The following is a 25,620-nucleotide window of genomic DNA, read 5'->3' on the forward strand; positions in this document are numbered from 1 at the left end:
AAAAAATAATCAAACACATTTAGTGTTCGCCAAAAGGCATGTGGGAGACTCCCCAAACATATGGAAGAAGGTACTCTGGTAAGATGAGACAAAAATGTAGCTTTTTGGCCATCAAGGAAAACGCTATGTCTGGCGCAAACCCAACACCTCTCATCACCTTGAGAACACCATCCCCACAGTGAAGCATGGTGGTGGCAGCATCATGCTGTGGGGATGTTTTTCCATCGGCAGGGACTGGGAAACTGGTCAGAATTGAAGGAATGATGGATGGCGCTAAATACAGGGAAATTCTTGAGGGAAACCTGTTTCAGTCTTCCAGAAATTTGAGACTAGGACGGAGGTTCACCTTCCAGCAGGACAATGACCCTAAGTATACTGCTAAAGCAACACCAGAGTGGTTTAAGGGGAAACATTTAAATGCCTTGGAATGGCCTAGTCAAAGCCCAGAGCTCAATCCAATTGAGAATTTGTTGTGACTTAATAAAGATTGCTGTACACCAGCGGAACCAATCCAACTTGAAGGAGCTGGAGCAGTTTTGCCTTGAAGAATGGGCAAAAATCCCAGTGGCTAGATGTGCCAAGCTTATAGAGACATACCCCAAAAAACTTGCAGCTGTAATTGCTGCAAAAGGTGCCTCTACAAAGTATTGACTTTGGGGGGTGAATAGTTATGCATGCTCAAGTTTTTTTTCTTTTCTTATTTCTTGTTTGTTTCACAATAAAATATATTTTGCATCTTCAAAGTGGTAGGCATGTAAATCAAATGATACAAAGCCCCCCAAAAAATCTATTTTAATTCCAGGTTGTAAGGCAAGAAAATAGGAAAAATGCCAAGGGGGGTGAATATTTTCACAAGCCACTGTATACTAGATCATTGCTACATGAAGCCACTGGCCAAGTTCTGTTGTAAAACTAAAAAAGCTCTGACCAAGGCCAAGAGGACGATACGTAAAGCCTAATAAAGAACAGTGATACTAGCAAGAGCAGTGTGCGGGTTTCTCTTTTCTTTCACGTAAAAAATAAAGGGAAATAGACTAATGCAAAAAGCTTGGTCATGTAACAAAAGCCTAAAGTATAACGTTATAGACTTTTTTTAAATAGCCTATTTCTACATGAATAAGAATGAACATGAAATATTAGCAGCCAAGGATAAATGGAAGGCATTGTAGTTACAGTATATATTGCACAAGAATAAAACATATTTTTTAGAGTGAGGTCAAAATGGTGAAGAAAATAGATCTAGTAGAGACATGCATCTCTATTCACAGTACTGACCAATCACCATTGGGACAGTGAAGCTAATATTAAAGCACAATCTGATATATTAGATATTTGAATAATAATGGATGACGGTTACAAAAAGGCATGAGTCTACTTATGACCACAGTGATTCAGTTAGCTCATCTAGAGGTTGTAACAGCAGTAGATATTAGTTAGCTACTTAGTTCTAATGACAGCATGCAGAGGAAGGGATCCGAAAGGGAAAGCAATCTAGGAATTGTTCAATGGTTGTTGCTTTGAGATCCACTATATTCTGTACCCTCCCTCTTTAACTGAACCTACTTTAAGAAGTGCTTCCGTAACAAATAAATATTTCAAGTGCAAAAAAGGCAGCAGAACTCCAGCAGAACATGATGGCAGATACATGTAATACAGTTGTCGCAATGAGCCAAGCCAACCTCACTATTGAAAGTAATTTTTTCAAACCATGTCCTAGTGCAATCACTCAAAACATACAGTAGCCTCCTCCCCCTGAACACAGCCATGAGGATACCTCGGTGTCGTCTTGGCTTTTAAACACAGATAGCTTAGGTATGTGTCCATTTAGGCCTGTATCCTGACTTGGGATGTGTGCATGCAATGCATCTCAGACTTCCAAGCATATCTTTTTGGGGATATTTTTTCACAACGTACAGTAATTGACACGATTTCTATTTGGGGCCTGTGATCTTGTCCAGGCCCGGCCAGCCAGGAATGTAGTACCGGGGCAGAGTTCCCTCCATAAGCCTCTCCATCCACAGCCCCAGGCGGTCCAGTTTGTGGTGGATCTGCAGTGTGGCGGTGGAGCGGGACCTGGGCGTAGACCTGCGTGGTGGGTGGTCGTCCCTGGACCCGGACCTCTTTCCTCCCCCAGTAGCTCCCCCGGGCCCTTCCTCCTCAGAGGACCCACCTTCCTCCCCGGTGTAGACAGGCTTGAAGAGGCAGAGGTACTTCTTATGGCCGTTGAGTGCCAGCACATAGCCTGTGTAGTCTATCTTGTGGCGGGCACAGTCATCCTCTTCGGTGTCTATCTGCATGGCGTCCTGGGCAAACTCCAACAGTGTTTCCATCCATGCACTGTGCTTGTCCACGTTCAGGAAGGAAAAGTGCAGAGTCAGGCTCCTGTAGTGGCAAGAGGAGAAGACATGATATGTTGGTAACCTTTTAAACATGTATAAGCATTTATAATGTGAATATAAAAACGGCAGTTGTGTTCACCATACCACTCGCCTATACATATTCATGTTATAAGCATATAAAATACATCATTCAATGTATGTCTATTTCACCTCAAGCACCAGACCATGTGGGATCATATCCTGCCCTCACCCGGTGAAAGAGTAGACTTCTTTGGCAAACTTGCTGAGTAAGACGTTCTTGGTGGCATCAGTGAGCACCAGTACCACGTTCATATGGCCTGGTCTCAGCTTCACCAGGTTACTGGTGTATGTGATGTCTGTCAGCTCCGTCACCTCCACAAAGTTCTTCTTCGGTGGGCGACTATAAAATTTAAATAAAAAGCAGAACCACTGAATCACTCCTTTTCATTTATTGAAAGCGAAAGGAGAAATATAATCCCTAAAATATGTCAGATAGTTCAACCAAAACATCATATTTTAGTCACAGCTTGAATATTTTCAATATAGCTTAAAATTAAAAATGCTGTCTTGCCTTGAGGTGCTGCTGCTACCCGGTGACCCATTTTCTGCCTTAGTTCCTTCTTTTGCCTTTGGTTTGGATTTGCCATCTTCACTAGAGTCACTGAAATCCCACAAAGCAGAACGGTAAGCCTAAACATGTAGTAGAATAGCAGAATCACACTGTTCCTCCATTTTACCTGAAGGCCTGAACCACCACAGTGCCAAACAAGATGAATAAGGCAGAGAATATCAACGACAGGAGGGGCATCATCTCACGCCTGCAGAAACAGATTACAGACATTGATTATGTCCTTTTCTCCTTATGTTGTCCGCTCCCAAATACATACCTACAATTTTGAATAAAAGATAACTTACCAATTATTATGAAGAATATCATCAAGGATTTCAGAAATGTAATCATATGCTGTATAGATCCATCGAATAAGAAACATCTGGAAAATATATATACATTTACTGCCTATAATTATACTGTATTATCCATTATATTAAAAACCATTGCAGATTTGGAATGCCATAAAAGAACATTTGATCAAATACCTTATCTCTGGACACAGTACTAATTACTACATCATTACCCTTGCTCTGCCGAGACTTAAGTAGGCCAGCCTTTCTAATGAGGATAATACTGTGGAACTCAATTTACAGAGGCAAACTCATTGTTGAGCTCCGGCAGCATGGCGTCGTAGTTGAGGATGGTGGGGTCTTTCTGCAGCCTCTCCAGCTCATCCAACAGACGTTGTTTATCCTCATCAGTACCATTCCAACCACCCGCCACCTCCTTGTACAGGACCTTCCCTGCTGGGTTACGACGCTCCAAGATGAACACCTGCCGAGCAAGCACACCCAGGCAGACACACACATCCACATGAGCTTATAGTATTGGGGAAAGGTGATTTTACCTTGTGATACATTATAACAGAAAGAGAGGATGAGTGGCTGTAGCTCATTATACAGACACTTCTACCATAAGCTCTCAAAAACTGAATTGCAGTCCATATGGCTCTTAAGATGCATCCAAGGAGATCACATTAACAAAGTTCATATTTAATATGGCACTCTACAGTCTCCACTACAGCTATGTTAGCATACACTTACCTGTGGTGGTGGAGGTGTGCTGTCCTTAGTCTTCAGCAGAATATCACACAGTGATTGTTGCAGTCTTTGGTAGACGTAGGCAAACCTCACCACCTCCAGAGTGTTGGTAGAGGCAAATGTGAGGAAGGCCTGGTTTCCTATGGTATAGGACTCCTCATCACCAGTGATCAGTAGAACACAGTACCTAAAAGACAGATGTTTGGGAATATGATGCAAAAGTGAAATCATGTAAACTGGCTGTTCATAAACGATATGTTTAAAAATAGAAATAGACTTCAGCCAAAAAGGAAATAAAAAGCATAAGCTTACTTCCTGCGTCGGTGGAACTGCTTCACAGGGCAAAGTTCATCAAACAGTTTCTGGTTCACCAGTCGAGGGACGAGGAGAAACTTGTTGTTTGTTATAAATTCATCGACGATTTGTTTTTTCATCCCTTTAGCCTAGAGGAGAACAACGACACATAGGTATCAATGACATGAAATGCCATGTCTCTAATCAGCTTAATTAACAACAAACACAGCATCTCTAAATATAATCAATGATATGTCAGTAATACAGATAATATGTCAGTAATACAGATAATATGTCAGTAATACAGATAATATGTCAGTAATACCTCAGATACTTCTCAGGTATTCAAATGCTATTTAATTATTCAATCAAACTGTCTGGTGGAAAAGTAAGAGGATCCACAGTAGTCGAGTCTAGTAAACCATCTAGTATCTACCTGTATAATGTCTGCAGGCTTGTCTGTACTCTCCTTAAAGACCAGCATGGTGGGGGCGTAGGTGTTGATGTTGAACTGCTTCAGTAGGTTCGCAGTCTCTGACAGGCCCTGGTCCACGTATCCAAACTGAACATAATCCTTATAGGCGAAAGCAGTCAGCTAAAAAATATAAGAGCAAAAACTCAACTGTAAGCAAGTATTAGAAAGCTGTTGTCAATGGTCTATGCTCCGGAAGGAAGTAAATAATAGTTAGTCAGAACAGCGCTCTCAGTGGTGGTTAAAACTGATGCCAGACTGACTAATCTAGACCAGGGCAACTCCTGTCCTCGGGGGCCTGATTGGTGTCAAACTTTTGCCCCAGCCCCAGCTAACACACCTGACTCCAATAATCAACTAATCATGATCTTCAGTTAAAAAGGCAATTAGTTTAAATCAGATGTTTGCTAAGGATGGGGGAGAAGTGTGACACCAATCAGGACCCTGAGGACTGGAATTGCCCAGGCCTGATCTAGACAATGGCTTACCTTGTACAAGAGTGGAACTACAGGCACTTGGTCAAACAGAAGAACGTGCGGCTTGTTCTGCTCATGCCAGCTGTTCAGGAATTGAAAGTCGTTTCTGTCTGTAACCTGAAACAGTTTATTTTTTGTAAACATAATTGCTGAGATGCCAACAATGGTGAGTCAGAAAAACAAATCTGCCAAAAACATGTAATTTTACCTTCTCAACCAGTCTCTGAGGGAGCAGGTCCTCCACAAACTGCCTCAGGTGCTCCTTCACCACAGCGTAGTGGAAGAAGGTCACTTTCCCGTTGATGACCCCCAGTATGGATGGGGTGCGGTGAGCACCGAGGTGATTGGCCAGACGTCTCTCATAACCAACGTCCACCACACCAATCCCCACACCTAAGACATAACACACCAGTTGAACACAATCAGCCAAACCCCAGACTCCGTATGGTTATTTTACCTACTTTAGTTGAATGCACTGATTGTATTTCGCTCGGGATAAGAGTGTCTGCTAAATGACTAGCATGTAATGTAAATGTAACACACTGTCATGTGGAAGGTGAAGGCGCTGAGTCATTTTCATTTGTGTAATGCATTTCATAATTTTCCTACCCAAGGCTTCCAGCTCCAACACAACCTCTTTCCAGACCGGTTCAATGTGGATACAGCTGAAACACCAGTCGGATGTGATTTTGATCAGGTACGGTCTCTTATAGCTGTCAGGCACCACGTCATTCACATACTGGTTGAAGTGCAGAGCGTACTTGCTGTCGGCAAACTCCCGGTTGCCCTTATTGTTGAATGGGAAGTGGAAGAAGGACTCGTCGAAGTAGAAGTGGTCGTGGCGGTGACCATAGTGACCATGACCATACGGCTGGGTGTCATCAGTCTGGCCATACCGGTCATAGTTGGTTCTCTTCTCCTCATTGGATAATATCTTAGAGTTTGGGTAGAAAGCAGATGCATATGGTTACCAGAGGGTGGAGCCTTCCCTTCTGAATAATGCATTTACAGTAAACTGCTGAGGTTTTAATGTTGGCAAATATTGGATACTCTCTTACCTCATAAGATTTGGTAATCTTGATGAACATATCTTCAGCGCCTTCATTTTTGTTTTTGTCCGGATGCCTTACAGAAATAAAGGACCATGCATCACTGGCCATGTATTTTTGTAAACAGGGTCAATCATCTTAATGCTAAATATATCCACTGAGTCCTGACACCCAGAAGAGAAGGGGTCAGTTAAAGATGTTCTTACCATTCCCTAACTAGGCGCTTGTACACTTTCTTGATTTCAGCTTGACTTGCACTTTTGGTCACTCCAAGAATCTTGTATGGGTCTACTTCATTGGCTGTCTCCATTGAGCCACCCAGAAGATGCAGACAGACAACCACTATACCAGGAAATGTCAAAAACATCCTTGTTCTTCTTGCCATGTGTTTTTGTCTGGAAAGCACCAACAAAGACAGTCAGATAGAACATATCTGCCTGATGGGATGTCTAGCTAAGGTTAAGCATGAGTCTGTATCGGTAAAAGGAAGATTTGAATGCCAAAGGGAAAATATACACAGACAAAAATAACCATCTAAACACAGCATTTAGCAGGCAATGGCATTATAATTGCCACATGTGAAGATTTAAAACAGAACACATGCATTACATTGCCATTGACTTGAATCACCACATTGCTATGCAATCAATTTATAATAGAGAGCTCGCTAGCTATCCAGGCTAGCTTGTTGAAAAACATACACGCACCTCAAGAATCTGGTTGGATCAACTGTTCTTCTGTCACATTCATCTAAAATGTATCTGTCACTGCTTTTCTGCGAATGAAAAGCATGGAAAATGTGTGATTTGAAGCATCATCCGAGCTCTCTAACGTTATCTCTCCTCCGTAAATGATAACCTACTGGGACTGCATCCAGTGTGAAGGAGGGATCAGATACACCGAAAAGCATTGTGGGAATTGGAGTCTATTACAATCCATCAATTACGAAGATGTGTGATGTAAACAAGGAAGTCGGTAGTGAAATAGAAAGGGAGATTTCAGTCTGTGAGGAGATGACACGGAGCAGGTAAATATATATGTATCACCACTGTTTGTCATTATATTCAGTGTGTTATTTGTATTCTAATTTACAACTGTATACTACATGTATACAGTTAAATATGTATACATATACTGTATTTTGAAACTCAGTTCAAGACGTCCGTGTAACATTACTTTAGCCCTGGTCAATGTCGTTTCATTATGTAGCTAGCTAGCCTGTTTGCGAATGGTACAGAACGTTTAAATGGACTTTTCTAACGAGTTTAATTGAGAAAAAACTGCTAAAATTTTGCTCAAAGTATGTGTTGGACCCATTAATGTGTCTATAATCATAACATTTGAATTAATTATATTTCTATGTCCATAATACCATATTTAGATGGTTATGGAAAGGCAGGTATAATACTAGTCCAATAATGGACTAAAGGACCTAACGTTATTCCTTAGTCCAAGGACCTTACATGTTCAGTTTAGAGGCGATTTGGCTCTGACAACCAAAACAGCCAAATACTCCCATCTAAACATGAATCGATTCTCAATTGTGGTACTTGTTCTAGAAACATAAAACCCTCTACTTTCAAATCGCATCAAAATATAACATTTCACAAATGCAAAATATAAACTTACTAGCACACTCACACTGTATAAACTGGTTTTAACACAGTATTTTTCAGTGACAACATTGTAGTGAACGTCTTCCATTTACACATAGGTGTTTGGAGACTCGATAGCTATTTGCACAGGTATGCCTCTGTCTTCCGTCTGTTTTCCATGAACAAGCGCTGTAACATGGAAATTTGGCCATGTGGGAACCCTAACCCTAGAAAGCTTTTTTTTTTCTTTTTTTTTCTTCTTTAATTTTTAGTTATTTAATTTTTTTTATTTAAAGATGCTTTTCTTATGTTTCCAAAACCATCCTGCAAGCGATGCATTTTAACATTCAGAACGAGCGTTGGGGCTCTTAACAAAACGACTTTGGCTAGAAGATACTATCGTCAATAGGCGATAAAGGTAGTTAGCGACTATGAATGTCTTAGGCAGGTACATTTTCACAATTTTTCGCGAAGCAGCCAGTTCGAATCCTGGGTCTGCCGGGGAATAAATAAGTGAGAAGTGAGTTTGCACCCGCATTATAGACATCCTAGATCCCATCTCCTGCCATTGTGCCCTTAAGCAAGGCCGTTAAACCCCACAACTGATCCACGGGCCCCACAGTATGGCTACCCTCTGCTCTAACCTCTCCAACTTATGTTTGTGTGTCTTTCGGAACGGTTGGGATAACGCGGAAGTCGAATTTCCTTTTAACCTTGTGTACAATTGGACAATAAAGTGATATTTGTCTTCTCTGCCTGTTTGCTGTTTGTATTGCTCATTAATATTTCGTAGTACTGGGATTGTCTTTGTAACTACTATGTAAATACATTTTTAGGAACACTTATGGCAGTGGCACTGGTTTGGTCATTTCTCTTCTCTGCCACATAATCATTGCAGAGTTCCTGTTTCATGCCTCATATAAGCCTACAGAATGGAGGAGAGACACAAAAGGATTCTCCAACGCAATAGGGTCAATCTCGTGAGAGACCTGAACCCATCAGATATGTATGATGGACTTCTGTCAAAAGGAATCTTTACTCAAGACATGATCGACGAGATAAAGGTAAGGTGTGACGCTATTCTTCTTGACAATTATTGTCTGTCTTGCAAGAATCCCGATTCATGATAGACATCATCATGATTAGGCTATCCTCATTCCCATGCTTTTGCACACAGCGAAGTCTGGAATTCTAACCAAGTATCATATGCTGCTTTCAGTTCTCACAAGCCCATGCCTTGTTCCTCAATTTCAGAGATCAGGAACCAGAAGAGACCAAGCCAGACAGTTGGTTCGAGACCTGGAGACTCGAGGGAGTCGGGCCTTCCCAGCTTTAATAGAATGCCTTCGTGAGAAAGGGCAGCATAGCCTGCCAGATGTCCTGTTGGCGGGGGAACCACAGAGCCAGCCTCTACCTCTGCCTGTCCATGTCCGGCCAGTTGTTAGGCCTTTGCCAGTTTGTAAGTATGCCTATGTGGTTAAATATAATCTGTGATTCATTGCAATGTCGGTCCATACTACTGAAATGTTCATATTTGCTTTGGATTTTGCTCTATTTTGACAGACTCTGATATGGACACTGTGGTAACCCCTGTCTATCCAAGTCAACCAGTTAGGCCTTTGCCTATTACCCCTGTCTATCCAAGTCAACCAGTTAGGCCTTTGCCTACGCCTACCACTCCCAGTTTATGTATGTGATCATAAAATTTTTCTGTAAGTACTTTGACATATGTCTCTGAATATTCAAGTATAAAAGTGGTGATGTTTATTACAGCCCCTGAAAGGGAGTTTGGAAAACCCAGGGCAACAGGAAGAGTTAGACGTGACAGTATTCAGGTAAGTTATCTTGCCTTTTGGCTCTATGTACTATAGGCCAAATGTAGCATCCGTTCCCCATTGTGGTTATCAACAGTACTCTCCAGCGGAGTTGTTGTGTCTCACTTCTGTTGAATTTAACTTCACATATTATGCTATATAAATCCACATACTGTATCTTGCCTCGTCAAGATTATAACAAGTCTAAATTTGAGTCTAACCAGTTCCCTAATTTTATAGTTTGGATATACTGTGGAATCAATGCATGCTTTTCTTTCATGTTCTCTCAGAGTTATAAGATGGATGCCAGCCCCTGTGGACACTGCCTGATCATAAACAATGTCGATTTTGAGCCTCAGTCAGAGCTGAATAACCGCACAGGGTCCAACATAGACTGCGACAAACTGGAGAGAAGATTTCAATCCCTTAACTTTATTGTCCTTGTCAAGAGAAACCTGAAACAGAATGTGAGGATTTCCTCAGCTACTCTCCTTTATATCTATTCATGATTAACTTAGATACTGGCCTAATGATCTAATGCTTACAGTAATAACTATATTTCAGCAAATAAGGCAGGAGCTATCAGCTTTGTCCAAGAAGGATCATTCACAATATGATTGTTGTGTGGTGATCATGTTATCACATGGGACGGAGGTAAGAGACTCATATCCTTTTACAAATGCATAGAAAGTAGAAAGGTTTGTCTTTCAGGAGATGAATAATGTTATTTCATTGCATATTTTTTTAGGTAAGTCACAATCGCTTCCCTGGTGCAGTGCATGGAGTGGATGGGCCCAATGTCCCAGTTCAGCTCATCACAAACTACCTCAATGGTCAGAACTGCCCATCCCTACAGGGCAAGCCCAAGCTCTTCTTCATCCAGGCCTGTGGGGGAGGTAAGACAACTTCGCTGTAGGCGTTTCTTATGCTTAGTGATCACTTAGTACTGCTTATGCAGCACTGTAACAATAGTGTTATAAATGTGTTGTAATACTAGTCTGTACACTGGGTTACATCTCCAACAGTGGAGGAAATCTCTCTCTGCCAGTCACCACCCCGGATTCACGTTCGAGAAACCTAGAACTGCTGGAGTCCAGGCTAGGATACTAATATGTACAGTACCAGTCAAAAGTTTGGACATGCCTGCTCATTCAAGGGTTTTTCTTTATTTGTACTATTTTAATAAAGAAAAACCCTTGAATGAAATCCTATTGTACTATATTTTATATTTGAGATTCTTCAAAGTAGCCACCCTTTGCCTTGATGAGAGCTTTGCACACTGTTGACATTTTGACATTCTCTCAACCATTTCACCTGAAATTCTTTTCCAACAGTCTTGAAGGAGTTCCCACATATGCTGAGCACTTGTTGGCTTCTTTTCCTTCAATCTGCAGTCCAACTCATCCCAAACCATCTCAGTTGGGTTGAGGTCGGGTGATTGTGGAGGCCAGGTCATCTGACGCAGCACTCAATCACTCTCCTTCTTGGTCAAATAGCCCTTACACTGACAGTGTCACCAGCAAATCACCCCCACACCACCTCTTCCATGCTTAAAGGTGCAAACCACACATGCAGAGATCATCCGTTCACCTACTCTGCGTCTCACAAAGACCTTATAAACTTATCCTCATGAGGTGTTCCTCACCGCAGAGGTAACTCTGGGTCTTCCTTTCCTGTGGCGGTCCTCATGAGAGCCAGTCTCATCATAGTGCTTGATGGTTTTGGGACTGCACTTGAAGAAACATTGAAAGTTCTTGAAATTTTCCTGGATTGACTGACCTTCATGCCATTTCTCTTTGCTTATTTGAGCTGTTCTTGCCATAATATGGACTTGGTCTTTTACCAAATAGGGCTATTTTCTGTTGGCTCAAACTGATTGGCTCAAAGGCATTAAGAAGGAAAGAAATTCCACAAATTAACTTTAAACACACACACCTGTTAATTGAAATGCATTCCAGGTGACTACCTCATGAAGCTGGTTGAGAGATTGCCAAGAGTGTAAAGCTGTCATCAAGGGAAAGGGTGGCTATTTGAAGGACCTCAAATGTAAAATATATTTTGATTTGTTTAACACTTTTTTTGTTGTTGGTTACTACATGATTCCATATGTGGTATTTCATAGTTTTGATGTCTTCACTATTATTGTACAATGTAGAAAATAGTAAAAATAAAGAAACTCTGGAAGGAGTAGCTCTGTCAACTTTTGACTGGTACTGTAGATGGGATGTTACTATGTCTATTACGTTCATGATCTATATCTCTAATAAAGATAATACATTTAAATAGCTTGTATAATGTTCTATGCATTGTGGTCTGGCAGGTGAGAGAGACACAGGCTTTGAGGTGACTCCTGACGAGGATAGGCCTTGTATTGGAGGAACAGATGACCAGACGGACGCCATGCCCATGTCCTCCAGCAGTGACTCTCTGAGCACTCCGTCTGATGAGCCAGACGCTAGGGCCACACTGCCCACACCTAGTGACATACTGGTGTCCTACTCCACCTTCCCAGGTGTGTGTGGGGGTGGGGGGGTGTTGCTCTCAAATACAATACTTATTTGTGGTGATCAATCGCAAGAAAGTGTCATTAGTATGCCTGTCGCCCTGATGGCTGTTTGTCTGTGTGACTTGAACAGGTTACGTCTCCTGGAGAGATACACAAGCTGGCTCCTGGTATGTAGAAACACTGGATAACGTCTTAGAAGACAATGCTGCCGCTAATGACCTGGTCACCATGTTAATGATGGTGAGTTTGTTGTTTTTAATATTGTTTAAAAAAATGGCAATACAGTTAATTTTTTGTTTAAAAAAATTTGTATTATAAAGCTGTATTTTTATTTTGAACGGCAGTAAGGATATTCTCTTATGAAGCTATCAATGTTTTTGTTTGTGGTCAGGTAAACAATGAAGTTTCACAAAACTCAGCCAAAGGCCTCTACAAACAGATGCCTGGTTCCTTTAACTTTCTACGCAAACTTCTCTACTTTCAAGTCCTGCCCTGCCAGAGACCAATCCAGGCATGACGACACTCTCAGGAAATATTTGTCTCTTCATGTGCCATTAAAAAAAAGATCCTCTATCAATGTTTATTTGGATATGTGAACAAAAGGACCAAGATTGGAATTGTATGTTTGTTCTTTTAAAATGTTCTTTCTTTTCTTGTTTTTACACTCAATGTTTGCTCTTACAAGATTGCAACATCTTTGTGACAATCAAAAACATTGTAATCAGTAAAAACCAATGGTTTTCCTTGAAGCGCTCTGCAAAATATGAATCGGTACTGCACCCTCTATAACCACTGTGATTATTAGTTGACCCTGCTGGTCATCTATGAACATTTGAACAACGATTTGGCCTTAATGGCCATGTACTCTTATAATCTCCACCCGGCACAGCTAGAAGAGGACTGGCCTACCCCGCAGAGGCTGGTTCCTCTCTAGGTTTCTTTCTATGTTCCTGCCTATCTAGGAAGTTTTTCCTAGCCACCGTGCTTCTGCATTTCTTGCTGTTTGGGGTTTTAGGCTGGGTTTCTGTATAACCACTTTCTGCTGATGTAAAAAGGGCTTTATAAATACATTTGATTTGATTTGACGACGTTTACTTTTAGTCAGAACATCTATTGTTTATAATATGTTGTTTTCATCTTGAGGGATTTAGTTTTAGGTGAATGGGTGTTCAGTGAATGGGTATTAATGTACTATAGCTGAATGTTGTGATGTCCAAATGTAATTGTGTAATGCTCTGTTCTGGTTGTCTTTCTACACAGTTTTTTTTATTTTAAGGTTATCGTTGCATTCATTCAATTTAATGAGATACTGTAGAGTTGAATGGCTCACTATGTCTGTAGCCTTAGTCAATTGTCATTTTTAGCTCAGTTGTCCATTGCCCGAATCTAATGCAAACGCTAGAATCTATCATTGGAGTATCTTGGCTGGAAGCCATGCACATTTGGCTGCACTAGAGGAGAGAGCTTCTTGGGGAAAGAATTCACACCTAGATATAAATATAGTACTGCTTATGTCTCTATTACATTTGAATACTTCACACAGTAGAAGTTGAAGGATATAATGGTAAGTGTCCAATAGATGGAGTCTGTGAGTCAGATGTTGAGGATTTGGTCTGTGTACATACCATATACAGACCAAATCCTCAACATCTGACTCTATGACGTGAAACGGTGTTTCCCGAACTGTGGTCCACAATACATAAAAATCAATCTGTAATGGTGGATGATTTTCATTTATTTTCCAAATCACACCATTGTGGATTCAGAGTCCTGCAACACAAATAATCCTTTGTGATTCTTGAATCCAAGAGAATAATAATATATTTAGTTTATATAGCGCTTTTCAATACAAACAATCTCATAGTCTCTTTAAAAAACAAACACAAAAACAGATGGCAGATTATTGGGTGTTTGGCTTCCACAGTTTAAGATGATAAGACATCGAGGCAGTATGGAGAAGCAGTTGCTTGATGTGGGGGGGCATAGATAGTAGGCCTACAGACAGGAGAAATGTCAGTCAGGACACAAGAGCTCTTCATAACGTCTACGATGTTCAGCTCATCTCTAGGTAGGCTGGATCGTCAAGTCCCCAAAGTGTATCACCCACTTGGGTGACGCTTCGGCGACTGTAAAAGTGCCAGAAAAGACCACCACACCTTGGTAGTATCCAGGAACAGTCCTTTCAAGTGTTATTAGTCGTATGTACAGGATACACATGGTATACACTGTACAATAAAATGCTTACTTACAGGTTCCTTCTTGACAATGCAACAACAACAAGAAATAATAAAAGATAAGATCACAAACATAAAGTCAAAGGCAGTAGAATATAATAAACACTTTAGCATAAGTATAATACAGGAAGGCACAATGTGTGGTCCAATATGTACACGTGCATTGGGGTGCTTAAATTGTGCATTATTAGCTATAGTAAATACACGTCTGGTAGCAGCAAGCCTGTGTGAGTGAGTGCATGTGTGCTAAGGTATGGAGAATCAGAGCAGGTGGTCAGTCCAGTTCAAGTGTTCAGCAATCTGATGGCTAGTAGGTAGAAACTGTCTCTGAGCCTATTGGTATCAGTCCTCATGCTCCGATACCGTCTGCCCGACGGTAAGGGAGTGAACAGCTCGTGGCTGGGGTTTGAGGGGTCCTTGATGATGCTGTCCTCAGGCACCGTTTTGAGTAGATGTCCTGGATGGGTGGGAGTCTTCACCACCCGCTGGAGGGCCTTGTGGTTGTGGACGCTGAGAACTTAAGGCAAAGGGTGGCTACTTTGAAGAATCTCAAATATAAAATATATTTGATTTGTTTATCACTTTTGTTTTGGTTACTACATGATTCCATATGTGTTATTTCATAGTTTTGATGTCTTCACTATTATTGTACAATGTAGAAATATTAAAGATAAGAAAAACCCTTGAATTAGTAGGTGTGTCCAAACTTTTGACTGATACTGTAGGCATTACTCTTGTCCATATGTCATGCCATGTGAATAGCGATGGAAATGGCATGTTCTGTGGATCTGTTGGAGCAGTAGGAAAATTGGAGTGAGTCCAGTGTGCCTCGCATGCCTGTAGTCTCTCATCCTGCACACCGCTTTCATCGTCCTAGGAACTGGGGCAGGTGAAAAGCCAAGGAAGAGCAGAGGAGCCTGCTCTAACCCTGGAGCCGATCACAATTTACAGTATGTATTTTTGTGTTCATATAACGGTGGCGTGCAATGCAACTTTGGCACCTGAATTCAATGTAACGTTGGTTCCACATTACACTGGCTAATGCATATGCATTACATGCAGGTATAATGCAATTATAGTGTAGTTACATCGTATTACACTGTACCATGCATGCCTATGTAACTACACATATCTATTCTGTTAATCAGTGTTGTTGCAGCCTTTGAGAAGGAGTGGAAACATAGTGGAACAAGCTGCAGCTGAAATTCCAGGGTTAAACTCTTAATTGACAGCAGCTGCTCGGTGTGATCTCTTGAGATGGAGGCGTTCTTTGTACCAATTATGGATATGAATGAACACAAACATAAATCCACTGTCAGTAAATGCTCTCATTGTAAGTGTTCATGGGATGCAGCATGGGGTTGAAAATAGCCAGACCTGGCCTACTTGCTTCAGGCCTAAAGGTTAGTAGGCTTAATAGTTCATCTGTAGGCTCAAACTGTTAGAGCAAGTCTCTTTTTGTTTGCAATGGTGTCCAGTAACACCATTTTTTCAGTTATTGTTAAATTGTTACTCCAGGCTTACACTATTATCATTTTAGAAAAGTACTTGCTTAATTATGGTTTTGTGTATTGATTTCATGAAGAATAGTATGTTTGTAAATGTACTGTTAATCACATAAATTATGCAGTGGAGAAACGTCATCAAGCCTTCATGATGGGCCACAAGGGCAATTGATTCAAGGGCAACTGATTTGAGATCAACAGAGGGCGCCGATGTGCAGACTTCACCAGCATCAAGGTAGGCCTAAACCACTGGTGCAAACTTTCCACATAGGCCTACAGGCTACAGTAATTTCACCTGGAATAGTTCATGCTTTAAGGTAAAGTGATCCACATCGTGTAGTATCAAAACAGCTCTTCCCCCAAACCACTTTTGGTTTGGATGGTGGTTATGCATGACAAAAGCGAACCACACGTCTTTGGCGGGCATGAGAGTAGATCTAAAATACATGCCAAGAGGGCATCATTCTGTGACCAGTCAAGTGATTAGGAAAAAGTACAACATTTGCATCCGAGTGGATTTCAAATTGGTGAGTCATTTAACGTAATTATGCATAAGTATTAATCTATACATTAAATCCAATTTATGATCCAATTCAATTTGTTCTTTTAACTTTGTAGCCTAAAACACATTTTGAACCAATGTGGTTGTTTTAAAACTGTAACGCTAAATATGTTCTATGTGGCGTCTCCTCACGGAGTGATTAAGACTGCCTATCAGCAGCACTCCCTGAATTCCATTCCGCCTTTTATGCAGGGAAGTGGCTCGTGTGTCTCAATAGCGTCAGACTTCCCAGTGACTCACTGACTTGCGCTCGCATTACAAGTCGAAGTTTTGAGTGCAAACGACAGTGGGTCCGAAGTGACGCAAACCGATCTATCTATTTCACGGCACTTTTGATAAATATTTTTGTTCTGTTTACATAACAAGACGCACAAAGGGATCATTTTCTGTTGATGAAGTCCCGCCGCGTGTGGGACGTAGAAAGTGTAGAGGTGCACCTTTATATTACTTCAGTGGCCAGAAGTGAAAGACCTTGATTTTCCTTTCCCCAGCATTTGCAGCCTGTGCTGGGTTGGTGGAACATGGGCACGCGGATCCACAAGGTCTCTGGACTTATCGTCTCGTTGATATTTACCTGTCATCTGGTGAATGTAAGTTATTTTTTGCATACTTTTATTTTGAAGTTTCATTTATTTCTGGTGAACAAGCTTTTGTAGATCATCTGCTCTAGTGCTCACACCGTTGCACGCACAGCAACCTTATTTATTTCCCAAAGAAAAGAAACGCAGTTAATTCTTTTCAAAACGTTATTAAAAAATAAGAAACGTATTGGCTATTTGTTTCTTGAGTGTTTCAGTTCAAGTGTTGTTACATATACCATAGTTGAACATATATAATTCCCCACACACTAATTATACTTTTCATAAAGATGCTGTTAAAAGTAATGTGACAAAATAGAATCTCAAGTGGAATAGATCTGATCTAATTCTATCCATAGAAACAGTCTATTCATAGTCTGTCTGGCGTCTACATGCTTTAAACTTTCTCAAACTTATGTCTGAATCCCACTCACTTCACTTGAAACACTTCAGGAAAATTGGCAATATTTGACCACAATTCCATTATTTGCAAAATGATGCAATGGTAGATAATTTAACTCACTTGGTACCCAGAAGGAACTGATTATTACGTTTATTAAGTTATAGGTGGTAGCTGCAGACAATAAACGTAACCTAGGGCTACATAAAACAATGATGGAATGGTAGTGAAAGAAACTGGTCAGCATCTAGAATTGGTTGCTTATTAGTGACTGCAATAAAATCAATGGTAACAGCTTTTTTTCTTGGGGAAAATACTGGTGTCTATAACATATCTTCATTGTGTCAATATACTTTGATCATGCCACTTGTTCTTGTATAAATATTAATCAGTCTACTTTTCAACTTGATACAGTCCTTGTGCTAGTGACATAATGTTTTCAATTCATTCAAAATGGTCTGTGAATATCTCTTCAGACAGAGCTTCACAGTCCTTGGGTCATAAGGATAATGTATAAGATGTAGCCTGGCCCTGCATTCAAGTGATGTGAATTGTAGGATATGGCACTTTATCAAACACTATAAGAATAAGACTATACCCGAGATCATGTCTTGTTTCTCACCTATTTGCTCTCTAACAGAAAAATCTGTCACGTCTGTCTGCCTGTCTGTCTGCTACTACTATGTTTTTAATTTGATCAAAAGTTAAGCCCCCTGTAATTCCTGTGGTTTACATGACGATAATGGAAAGTGTTGTTGTTGTGGTTTTTCTGTTTTCTGTTGTTGTGGTTTTTCTGTTTCGGGTGCATTTTCAAGCATATCATAAATCGCTATCAAAGATCAACTTCTTTTTGGGTTTCCATTTGGCAGTAATCTGATACATGTTGACTCAACTGTTTGTTGGTAATGGCAGATGGCTTCCATAGTTCTACAAGTAACCTCGATGACAATAGCAGCATAATTGAATTATCTGGGACAAGGAGCAGTGTCTGTTTCTAGCGTTTTGACTCTGCACTGTGACAGGCTTGACACTTGATTCAATTAAGCACATATACTGATGTTAGTATAGGGCCCCCTTCACTCGTTTGGAATGTGAGGGTCAGTTCTAGCGATCAACTCAAACAATCAATAGCTAGGTTTCCATCAAATTGGTTCCAGATTTTCATGTGAATATTCTAAAATCTGCATAAAAACAATATGCGCATTTTCCCACTAGAGATGTGTTCCCATCAAATTGACTTGTTGCAGATTAAAGGCTGTGCTTGATGTCATAATATATTAAATTCCCATGTACCAAATTAAAAAAAACAAGTTAAATGGGTTTCCATTGCATTTTCAACTCTACTGATGGTTTCTCACAAAAAAAATGTTTGCGTTATATAGCGAGTGTGCCCACAATGGTATTGGCACGTGCGCTCTAGTCAACTTCTCGCAGATACAGTGCAGGTATTAAAGCCAAGCATCAATGATCATGTCACCAGAATAAGACCCTTGATATTTTCTGTAAAGGATCCTCAAGATCATCAACTTTCACTTTCACAACCCTGTGAAGTTCATCATAATTTATTTCATCTGTAGCCTAATAAACTGCATGGTTTCCCGACGAGTCGTAGTGGAAGGGTCACACAACATGTCATCGTGTGACTGCTAGTTTACTTCGATGTAATGGTTATTATATAAATATTTGAGCATAAAAGCGTTTCTACCGACAGTTCTCGCATATTTAATTTTACAGACAAAAAGATCCCGCATAGCATATTTTGTTTTGTCGACATTTGGAAAGTTTACCGACAAATGTTCTGTTTCCATCAGGCAGTGTCATTAAAAAAAAAATATCCGACATGTACTTAACTCGCATAAAAAGGTTGGATGGAAACCTGGTTAATGTCAATAAAAGTCAATAAAATGGCTCCTAACAGTGGAACAACTCAATCAACTGCTCTCATCCTGCCATTAACCATCAATATCTTATGTTGGGGATCATTTAAGTGAAAGGGTTTTATTGTTAACACACTGATGAAGCCACCAGCATCTGTCCAGGGTAGTCGAATCAGGGCCAGGGTTTCTAATCTTGTTCTCTGCCTGTCCTGACCATAGATATAGAACATGGTATATCTCTATGATCCTGACACCCTGTCCTTCTCATGATAATACGAGCAGTTTGGAGTTTGGTTGTTTTCTGGTTGTCTGACATCAGAACCGTGAGCACTGCTGACTATTTTGGCTCTGTGAGCCCTCCCTCCCGGTATAGAATACCACAGCCACAAGTATCCCCTGACTTCATTGGTGTCCCCTGACTTCATTGGTCGTTGTGTGTGAGGGGGAGGTTGCCCTGGATTTCTGAGCCCATATACAGCCTGTGTGCCCATTGTCATAAACTTGTTCTTTTTTAATCCTGTAAAACTATCCCCTTCTAACTCTTATGCAACATCTTGATATAGCTAGTGATACAGTCCAGGGTGTCAGGCCATGCTTTGTGTCAGGCCATGTGGTATATTAAGTAAGCGATTTAGTCTGTTACTGTGTGCTGCTGCTTTGTCACCCCAGATCTGTCTGTGTGTTGAGATTTATTTGCAGGGATCCAAAGCCAAAATGACCACATACAGTATTTCAGTGAGTGAATATCAACGGTTCAGTGATTTACAGTTTTTTATATTTGTGCCTGCCCACCCAGTTTTCTATATTCAATCAAAAATAGAGACACCCGAAACTGATTAGCAATAATACGTTTTCTATTGACTAGCTACCTGTTGTTCACTGCACAGCAGTCAAGATTCACACAATAAGGCCCCCACCCAGGGTCCCTGGTGCACTGCAGTGCAAACAGCAGTTTAGAAAGTTGGGCCTCAAGAATTTGAGCTAATTGGGTGAAGACTTGGCTTGACAAACATTGCATTGTTGACTTACTTCTCCCCCCAGGAGGCAAAGGAGGCCATCTTGTCTCTGAGGACAATGCTATCCTGAAGTGGCTGGCTTGCCCTGGCCTCCTCAAACATATTTAGGTGCACATGCACGCACACACATGCACACACACACGCACACACGCACACACATGCACACACATACATGTCAATGTATTCATTCTCCCATAATTCTTACTTATTCGTCGGAGAGCATGAAAATAGTGTTTGTGTGCAGAGTATTTGGAACTCACAGTTAATAAAGCAGAAAATGCTTTGTTTTGTCACTCCGCTCTACAAACAAACCTCTTATATTTCTTCTCTAATGCAGTGTGCTTTGTGGTTGTGGTTGTTATGGGGAGCGTGTGCTTCGCTTTCATGTGTGTCGCATCCATGTCAGGCAGAAGGGCAGACTCCAAACACAGCTGCACCTCAGCTGGTACAGCAGGACTGAGCATGTGCTGACATGAGCAGAAGCAGCATAGCCTGCTCCTCTCCTAGTGCCACCTTGCCTGATGCAACAGGAGACCCTGAGACCCTTTCCCCTTCTTTCTTCCTCCCTTCCTATTTTCTCTCCCCTAGATCTTTGCTAGCCTCTTTTTTGGAACACACATCACCCAAAACTATTATGACAAACTTCAGTATGTTGCTGTGACATTCTGGCCAGAAATGTTCCTCTCTTCATCCCTCGTGAAGTTATGCTAGATCTTGGCTGACCCATGAGCTATGTTTTAAGTGTAGGACAAGGGCTACACTTATCCTAAAATATAAATGTCCATGGTGTCAACCCACTGGGCACAAAATGGTTGAATCAACGTTGTTTCAACGTAATTTGTCAGTGTTATGTGACATGGAATTTATGTGGAAAATACATTGGATTAAGGGTGAAATTTCAACCACATGATTTTGTCATCATTGTAGACAATTTCAACATAGACAAACCTTGTATGAAATATGTTGAATTTTTGTACATTTGAAATATCAGATCTTCAACGTTATATCCACTATATGAAAATAAACAAGGCTGGGCAGCACCTCCTACTGGAGAGTTGATCTATAGCTATTCATTTGGTGTCCCGTCCAGGGTTTTAACAAAGCCCAGCTTTTATATTTGTCACTGACTACTACCAATGTGCTATTGTGAGAATGATTATTCAGAGACCTCTTTATAACTAAATATATTCACTGTTGCTATTGAAGTCATTCTAAAGGGTAGGTTTAAAAGAGCAAATTAAATAGTATCGTCAATGATACTATTTAGGCCTATATAGTATTTGCAAAGTCATCAACAGCTGCTGGGTTTCAATTCAACCCAGGGTTCAACTAAAAATAGGTAATACAAATAGGCCTAGGGTTTCAAGCTTTGGTTGATTTCAAATTGAATCTTCAAGTTAATCATTAATATGTTGGATTCACATCTCAAGCTCAACTAAACATCAAAGTTAAAGAATAGGACTAAATCAAATCAGACGTTATTTAAAGTGCATTGCAAATTTGATTAGATTAGATTTAGTCCTATTCTTTAACTTAGATTTTTGGTTGAGCTGGAGACATGAATTCAACAAACTGCATGTTGAATTGTGTTTGGTTGTAAATGCAACCAAATATCAGCATTTGAAGGAGATGTATCTTCTGCTTGGATAGTTCCATCTGTGCCACTGACTTAGTCTGGCTTTAATTCCAGCTTGATAAAGAATAAGACATAATCAAATCAAACTTTAAATGCACGTTAAATAAAGTTTACATTTTTTTAGTCCAATTCTTTTTCTTTGATTCTTAATAGAGATGGAGATCTAAATCCAACATATAAATTATTAATTTGTAGACAAACTGGAATTTGTTGACAACCAAACACAACTCAATATCACTTTTTCAATACAGTAAATAGCCTATGAACTTGTTTGATAAATTAACAAATTATATGTTGAATTCACGTCTCCAACTAAACCCCCCAAAAAGTTAAAGAATAGTATTAAGCCAGTGGCTCAGATGGAACTATCCAACAAATCGATATCCTTTAAATGTTGATATTTGGTTGTGTTGTCAACCAAACAAAATTAAATCAGATTTTTGTAGTACAGTACATAGCCTAAAGTTAAGGCTATCTAACAAACTAATGTAACAGTATTTATTCAACATTCCATGGCCACATTTTGGGGTTAGCCTACTGTAACTAATGTCTTATGTAATCATGGAAATCGTGCATGTTCAAAATAGCATGCAAAGGTCGCAGGTCTGCGGAGATCTTCACAACTGCTGTAATAATCTGCGCAGAATCTTGAACATCATTGATCACTTGCATTACGTACTTTTAATGTAATCTCAACTGCAATCCAGGTCATTTGGTTCTGCTATTAGATGTGAGAACACATTAAATCATTAAATCATGGTGGGCCGAGTGTCTGTGGGTTTTGGCTCCTTCCCTGTACTTGATTGATGAATTAAGGTCACTAATTAGTAAGGAACTCCCCTCACCTGGTTGTCTAGGTCTTAATTGAAAGGGAAAAACTAAAACCAGCAGACACCAGGCTCTCCATGGAATGAGTTTGACACCCCTGCATTAAATTGTTGAAAAATACAAAATATCTGAAATTGTATTTCCATTTGAACTTTGTTGTGCTTTTAAATGGTTGAAAGTGCAGAGATAACACATTTAGATGACAACTAATCAAAACATTTGACGTTGTTTTTCCATTGGAATTTGATTGTGCTTTTAGGTGGTTGAAAGTGTAGTGATGACCCATTGGGAATTCAACTCTTTCAAGTGGGTGAATAAAGGTTGAAATCTCATTGATCAATCATCTCAACCAAATATTACCCACATTTCCACGTTAAAATTACCTGGTGTGACCAATGGGAATGGCCTCTAAGAAGTCCTTCCAGACATAAACAGTCCAATGTGAAGTCTAATATACCTGATGCCAGTAACTGTTTAGTGGGGGATCCAGCTTGAGTGAATAAGCTTTAGTCTGGGTGGATTCTTCCTCATACCTCTTTTATGGAACTATGTATGTCAGTCAGAGAGCCAGTTGAGTTCATGACAAGGTCACCCACTGGCCAGAGGCCTCAGCGAGGGAAACTATTCCCCTGTGTCCCAAATGGCACCCTATTCCCTATAGTGCACTGCTTTTGACCAGAGCCCTATGTTTCCCACTACATAGGAAATAAGGTGCCATTTGGGAAAAATACTTCATATTTTGCTGGTAGACTTTCTCTCCCGGCTGCCTGTCTCTTGGCCTGCACTTATTGGAGATTCATTGAAATGCTAAGTTAACTGTATGACATTTTCTCCCTTTGAATGCTCTTTATCGTCGTCTGTGTTCTTTAGAATCTCCCTCATTGTCTTTTCCCCTTGATTAACGTTAAGCCATTTGAATGCCCTCCTTATTGTCCAGAGGAGTTAATGCATTGTTATGTATGGCTCCTACTCCTTGGTTGTAGACTTCTCTGCTCTGCAACATTGAAGCGGGTTAGTTAACCTATTTACCAAGGCTTCTTTGGCTAAATAAATGATGTGCTTGAATCCTATATTTTGTTGTCAAAAGTATATTATTAAGAAAGTACTGTTCTTTTTTAACCTAACCCTTTTTTAACTCCTAGTGACCCTGCCATCCTGTGGTTTGTTGATTACAAATCTGCTTCCTTATTTGGTGATTCCCAAACCACTGAACAGAGACTAAAAGGCCCATGCCATCCTTTCCTTCAATGTCAGACAAGCCCCTGCCTGTCCCGAGAAGAAAAGCTCTGTTTTATCAATGCTTTTTTTTCTCTTAACTCCAGTAAAATGCACATTCTCCCTGGGTGTTATTAAATCATTGATGTTTATTGAGGAAACTGGGCAAAGGGTATTTCACTGCCCTTGGGTCATTTTGCCTCACTGCAAAAGGAAGATAATTAAGAGGGGGAAAAGACTTGTAACTTCTGGTTATGTTTTTTTATTTTTTTACTGGGTTCGTGGGCCTCTGTTGATACTGTGAGTGACAACTTTGTTATTTTATCCTACCTGTAAAAAGTGATACTTTATTCAAAAGTCTGCTGGATACAAGTATTTGGATGCAAAATCCAAATAGAGCTTGCGCCTGACCCAGTACAGTTGACCTAATGGACGCATCCAGGACACAGTAACTGTAATGTACAGTGCTAATGCACTGTTGGCAAACAGGTATCGTTCGAAGCCCCTGCCAAAATACACTGCTCAAAAAAATAAATAAATACACTTAAACAACACAATGTAACTCCAAGTCAATCACACTTCTGTGAAATCAAACTGTCCACTTAGGAAGCAACACTGATTGACAATAAATTTCACATGCTGTTGTGCAAATGGAATAGACAAAAGGTGGAAATTATAGGCAATTAGCAAGACACCCCCAAAAAAGGAGTGATTCTGCAGGTGGTGACCACAGACCACTTCTCAGTTCCTATGCTTCCTGGCTGATGTTTTGGTCACTTTTGAATGCTGGCGGTGCTCTCACTCTAGTGGTAGCATGAGACGGAGTCTACAACCCACACAAGTGGCTCAGGTAGTGCAGTTCATCCAGGATGGCACATCAATGCGAGCTGTGGCAAAAAGGTTTGCTGTGTCTGTCAGCGTAGTGTCCAGAGCATGGAGGCGCTACCAGGAGACAGGCCAGTACATCAGGAGACGTGGAGGAGGCCGTAGGAGGGCAACAACCCAGCAGCAGGACCGCTACCTCCGCCTTTGTGCAAGGAGGTGCACTGCCAGAGCCCTGCAAAATGACCTCCAGCAGGCCACAAATGTGCATGTGTCAGCATATGGTCTCACAAGGGGTCTGAGGATCTCATCTCGGTACCTAATGGCAGTCAGGCTACCTCTGGCGAGCACATGGAGGGCTGTGCGGCCCCACAAAGAAATGCCACCCCACACCATGACTGACCCATCGCCAAACCGGTCATGCTGGAGGATGTTGCAGGCAGCAGAACGTTCTCCACGGCGTCTCCAGACTCTGTCACGTCTGTCACATGTGCTCATGTGCTCAGTGTGAACCTGCTTTCATCTGTGAAGAGCACAGGGCGCCAGTGGCGAATTTGCCAATCTTGGTGTTCTCTGGTAAATGCCAAACGTCCTGCACGGTGTTGGGCTGTAAGCACAACCCCCACCTGTGGACGTCGGGCCCTCATACCACCCTTATGGAGTCTGTTTCTGACCGTTTGAGCAGACACATGCACATTTGTGGCCTGCTGGAGGTCATTTTGCAGGGC

General features: G+C 40.8%; 2 protein-coding genes across 4 annotated transcripts; one reads left to right on the forward strand and one right to left on the reverse strand.

Annotated features, from left to right (window-relative positions):
- Positions 1-785: 785 nt before the first annotated feature.
- Positions 786-7,151, reverse strand: LOC120061092 (dnaJ homolog subfamily C member 16-like). Its single transcript, XM_039010627.1, has 15 exons — positions 7,012-7,151; positions 6,511-6,699; positions 6,314-6,380; positions 5,865-6,189; positions 5,464-5,648; positions 5,268-5,372; positions 4,744-4,902; positions 4,326-4,456; positions 4,017-4,200; positions 3,565-3,747; positions 3,276-3,352; positions 3,098-3,178; positions 2,932-3,021; positions 2,590-2,760; positions 786-2,382 (listed from the first exon to the last, which is right to left on the reverse strand). Exons 2-15 carry the CDS (start codon positions 6,687-6,689, stop codon positions 1,932-1,934), a joined length of 2,388 nt encoding a protein of 795 aa, XP_038866555.1. The 5' UTR covers positions 6,690-6,699; positions 7,012-7,151; the 3' UTR covers positions 786-1,931.
- A 98-nt stretch (positions 7,152-7,249) lies between these two features.
- Positions 7,250-13,095, forward strand: LOC120060666 (caspase-9-like). 3 transcript variants are annotated; one of them, XM_039010057.1, is made up of 11 exons: positions 7,250-7,331; positions 8,798-8,963; positions 9,154-9,358; positions 9,463-9,588; positions 9,673-9,734; positions 10,004-10,180; positions 10,278-10,367; positions 10,462-10,609; positions 12,034-12,225; positions 12,350-12,459; positions 12,611-13,095. In XM_039010057.1, exons 2-11 carry the CDS (start codon positions 8,832-8,834, stop codon positions 12,734-12,736), a joined length of 1,368 nt encoding a protein of 455 aa, XP_038865985.1. In that variant the 5' UTR covers positions 7,250-7,331; positions 8,798-8,831; the 3' UTR covers positions 12,737-13,095. The 3 variants fall into 3 exon arrangements, with proteins under 3 accessions (XP_038865985.1, XP_038865987.1, XP_038865986.1); XM_039010058.1 differs by having other exon boundaries at positions 7,285-7,331; positions 8,736-8,963; XM_039010059.1 differs by lacking the exon at positions 9,463-9,588.
- Positions 13,096-25,620: the final 12,525 nt, after the last annotated feature.

The sequence above is a fragment of the Salvelinus namaycush genome, chromosome 16 (assembly GCF_016432855.1).
Source record: "Salvelinus namaycush isolate Seneca chromosome 16, SaNama_1.0, whole genome shotgun sequence".
Classification (NCBI taxonomy): domain Eukaryota; kingdom Metazoa; phylum Chordata; class Actinopteri; order Salmoniformes; family Salmonidae; genus Salvelinus; species Salvelinus namaycush.